Source organism: Limulus polyphemus, unplaced genomic scaffold (assembly GCF_000517525.1).
Source record: "Limulus polyphemus unplaced genomic scaffold, Limulus_polyphemus-2.1.2 Scaffold904, whole genome shotgun sequence".
NCBI lineage: Eukaryota > Metazoa > Arthropoda > Merostomata > Xiphosura > Limulidae > Limulus > Limulus polyphemus.
In genome coordinates this window covers 51252-55816 of record NW_013666514.1, presented here as the reverse complement: position 1 = coordinate 55816, position 4565 = coordinate 51252, and the positions used below count along the sequence as shown (strand labels likewise).

The following is a 4565-nucleotide window of genomic DNA, read 5'->3' as shown; positions in this document are numbered from 1 at the left end:
GTTCATCTCTCTTAGAAAAAAATTGTATTACTTATAGAGATTTATAATTTTAAGAGTAAATCATGAACATAATTGAAGTGGTTAACCTCGTAGGTTTGAGTCTACTTATGATTGGTTTTATTTTAAAATCTTCATTTTCTCTCTTTCTCTTCCATTTCTTCTTTCATCCAAAATGAACTGCTTTTAATTCATTTACTTGCATCTTGAGCAATTATGAGTGTAGTTTTTCATGCCCTGGTCAGTAATGTATATAATTTACCAAATGTTTCTCAAACAATACATTTAGTTTTTTATGCCCTGGTCAGTGGTATACATAATTTAGTAAATGCCTTTCATAGAACAGATTTGGTTTATCGTACTCTAGTCAGTGACATATATCGTTTGTCAGGTATGTCCAACAAATATGGATTTGGTTTTTAATGCCTGATCAATGACATACATAATCCATACACCGCTAATAGAATAGAATGGAATGTATGTTTTCAGGTAACTCTTTGCCTCTGATAGAATGAGATGTATGTTTTCAGGTAGCTCTTTGCCTCTGATAGAATGGAATGTATGTTTTCAGGTAACTCTTTGCCTCTGATAGAATGGAATGTATGTTTTCAGGTAACTCTTTGCCTCTGATAGAATGAGAATGTATGTTTTCAGGTAACTCTTTGCCTCTGATAGAATGGAATGTATGTTTTCAGGTAACTCTTTGCCTCTGATAGAATGGAATGTATGTTTTCAGGTAACTCTTTGCCTCTGATAGAATGGAATGTATGTTTTCAGGTAGCTCTTCTTCATATCAATGAAAGGGAAGCATTACCACCTCCTCAACTACAACAAAAAATACGAGACTTCCATAAAGGGAATCCTGAGCTTACAGAAGCAGTGAGTTTCTTTTTTCATAAAATTGCGTATGCTAACAGCTGAGTATTCTAAAACCATTTCTTTTGTGTGATTAGTTTATACATTTCTATGAGCAAGTTATCTGTGGTTTGGTGTTTAAGATTTACGAATGTTGTTCATTTTTTACCCAATCTAACTTTTAAGTTGCCTAGTTTCATGTTATGCTACTTAAAATCCTATCTATTCCCAGTGGCTTCACTTTAGATGTGTTTTACACCTCCCACTCAATAATTTATTTGATATACTAGTCATCATGTAATTGTATTCAATCCAGTAGAGAAATGGAAAAGTACCTCAGAAATAAAGATACAATCAAAATGTTTTAATATACGAGCTAATTTCATGAAAATTACTGATTTAGTGCAGTTACTATGTATAGAGAATTACTCTTCATACCACTACAACTTCTGTGTTATAGGATGAATTGGTAGCTGCAATGTGTGGTTGTGTATTTATTGCATGATCTCAATGTCCAAAAGAAGTAAACAAAATTGTTTTTTTTCCAACATTCATTCAGAAAAAAAAAAAATTATCATGCACTTATTTTAAGTATTTTTCTTAAAGCATTATTTAAGCTTCCTCAACAATCTTCGTGTTCGAGAGTTCTGTGGAGCCGTAGAGAGTCTGTATCATCACTTTGATCGAAGCACCTTGATTGTTCCCCAAGATTCAAAAGCTGTTACAGTTACAGAGGAGACGACACGAAGTTTTCGTTATGCTGCTCTAAATTTGGCAATTCTTCATGCGAAATTTGGACACAGGTTTAAATGATTTTTCATTATATTATCATTTTTAAACAATGTACCTATCAAAAAAAAAGAAAAAGATACATAAGGTTGTTTTTTTTTTATTCAGTGTTTGGCCTGTAATCATTTTGTACTTGTGTGTGTGTGTATTCATAATATAAAAAACACGTAGAGTTAAAAAATTAGGTAAATCACATTAAAAAATTTAAACCCTAGCACAAGACTGGATAAAAATTATATGATGTACTTTACATTGTATTAAATTTTACCATATTTCCAATTTTGTCTTTAATTCTGTGCTATTTTACATTTGAATCTGGTTTTTTATTGAATAGAAAATAAAATAATAAAGGATAGAAATAGAGACTAATAAATAATAATTATAAGTTTTCTGATCTTGTCTTTAACTTTCAAATTGTTTTTTTGTACCCCATGACCACAGCCATCTAATTAACAGATATCTTCGGGTTGCACCCCGATTTGGAACATATGTTCATACTTTTCACTCCATTTCACTATTTTTGGTCTATACCTGAAAAATACGGGTCCACCTTTTCAAAAGTGCTCGGGTTTCATCATATTTTTTAATTTGCATGCAATAACTAATTTAGATGGGAAATAGTTCCATCTTATTTTCGTCAAAACCAGGGGTGAAATTCTGCTGGTACTCACTGGTACTGAGTACCAGGACTTACTTTTAAGGCAGTATTAGTACCAGGACTTATTTGAGCTGCTTTTTTGGATGCGTTGCGTTCCATTGTTCCATCAGAAAGCATTTATTCATCGACACTCAAATTTTTGTTTTTTACGTTTACATGTAGATTTTTCTTTTTCAAGCACAGGTTCACTTCACCCAGTAAAGTACCTATACTTTTTTTATGGTGTTATGTAAATTATCTTTACCTTAAGTTTGAGAAGTAATAGGTTAGTAATCTAAACACATGATGAAAGGTCTTCTTTTTTTTTTTGTTGTTGTTCTTTTCAACTTTAGGCACCAATATAGCTTCTGGTTCAGTTGAAACTTGGGTAGAAATAGAAACAAAGTGATAAAACTTAGTTTTTGATTGATATATTGGTAAAAAAAAAACATGCTTGTAAACAAGTTCCATCATAAATATAGGCCTAATTTTTTTAAAGCTTACACAAAGCTTGATTTATCGTTTTATACTTGAATTATAGTTTTGCAGTGTAGTAAGTATTTTTTCTGGATTAACATCAACTTGATTATTGTTAGGTGTAGTTTAGGTCATTTTACACTTGACAATAATGAGTTACATTTTGCTAACAAGGCTTTGTGTTTACATTCATCCTTATTGGTCGAAACAGCTGGTTAAGTGGATAAAGAAAAGAATTGAAATGAAATGTCAAAAGAAATTAATTAATATAAAACAGGTTTAAAACATATTAAATGTGTTAAGCCTTCTGACTCATCATAATGAAAAAAAGACTTTACTTTTAATTTTAGTAAAATAAAGTTATTTTTATTGTACAGCAGTGATTGTAAACTTAAACTGCACATAATGTTTTTCAAATCAAAATAAAGACAAAATTTACAGTTTTATAGAATAAAAAAGTATTGGATAGCTATACAGGAACATAGGAAGATGTAAAAAATCAGTAATTGAAGTGAAAAAATTTCACAAAGAAATCTTTTCAAATTTGTAAAGCTGAAAATCTCCACTTTACTAAATACATAATTTGTGTATAAAATTCATCTCAAGTTTAAAATATATTTTATCAAATATATAATTTTTTTTGTTATGAAATACAGTGAAACAAACCATATAATGGCTGCATCAAATCAATTCACCAGGCATTTAAGGGTTAGTTATATGACTACGTAAAACAAAAAAATTTGTTTACATTTAAATAATATTAATCGAAGATAGCATTACCAATGTTGAAAGATAAGTAGCTTTACTTTGTTAATGCATCATTGTTATAAACCTGGCAAGTACAAGTTGGGTGCTATATGACAGCAATAGGATTTCGTTCTCCACAGATGATTTCTGGTTAGAATTTTTGTTACTAAACACTTACACCTCCTGAAGTAAATGGTTAAGTAAGGTTGTGTAAGTTAAGCATCGTGTAGTTAACTGTTATGATACTAATCTGTGGAAGAACAGCACCTGTTATTTTAGTTATATTTTATACTTTCTCTAAGTGATAGGAAATAAGACATTTTTTGAAGCCCAGATGGTAGCAGTCGGTTCAGCTGGTAAGCAGTATAATAAATATAATACTTGTATTAATCTATTTACAAAAGTAGGTTTATTTGTATGCAGTGTAGTGTGGTATGTATAAATTTTTGCTTAAAAATATGTTTATTAAAATAAACTGTAAGCTTAGAAGGATATTAAAAATTGTTTACATATTTTCTCAGCTGTTAGTTAGATATAATGAAATAACAAGCGTTACACGTTTTTCATTAAAAAACAAAAAAAAAGCCCCCCCAGTGGCACAGCGGTATGTCTGCGGACTTACAACACTAGAATCCGGGTGTCGATACCCGTGGTGGGCAGAGCACAGATAGCCCATTGTGTAGCTTTGTGCTTAATTAAAAAAAAACAAACAAACATAAAAATAAACAGAGAAACATTGTGAGAAACAGCATGAATTTTGCGCATGTTGTAATATTGCTTGAAGTCATTTTTATGCTTTTGCTGAATAAATGCTAAGAAAAATTTCTAGAAGGAGGATATATATATACACACAAGCATACACATGTATTGTGGTATTTACAAAGGAGGATATATGTATATATACACACACACACATGTATTGTGGTGTTTACAAAGGAGGATATATGTATACACACACACACACACACACACACACATGTATTGTGGTATTTACAAAGGAGGATATATGTATATATACACACACACACATTGTGGTATTTACAAAGGAGGATATATGTATATA

At 30.6% G+C, this 4565-nt stretch overlaps 1 protein-coding gene across 4 annotated transcripts in view; it reads left to right on the top strand.

Moving 5' to 3' along the window:
• The window catches only part of LOC106461140 (anaphase-promoting complex subunit 5-like), a 37039-nt gene that overhangs the window by 15844 nt on the left and 16630 nt on the right, over positions 1–4565 (top strand). For all 4 annotated transcript variants that reach the window (XR_002610936.1, XM_022388008.1, XM_013920935.2 and 1 more), the window contains 2 exons: positions 775–876; positions 1459–1655. Coding sequence is in view for 3 of the 4 variants with exons in the window: in XM_022388008.1 (XP_022243716.1) it covers positions 775–876; positions 1459–1655 (299 nt within the window). In the remaining variant the exon portion in view is untranslated. The remainder of the gene's footprint in view (positions 1–774; positions 877–1458; positions 1656–4565) is intronic.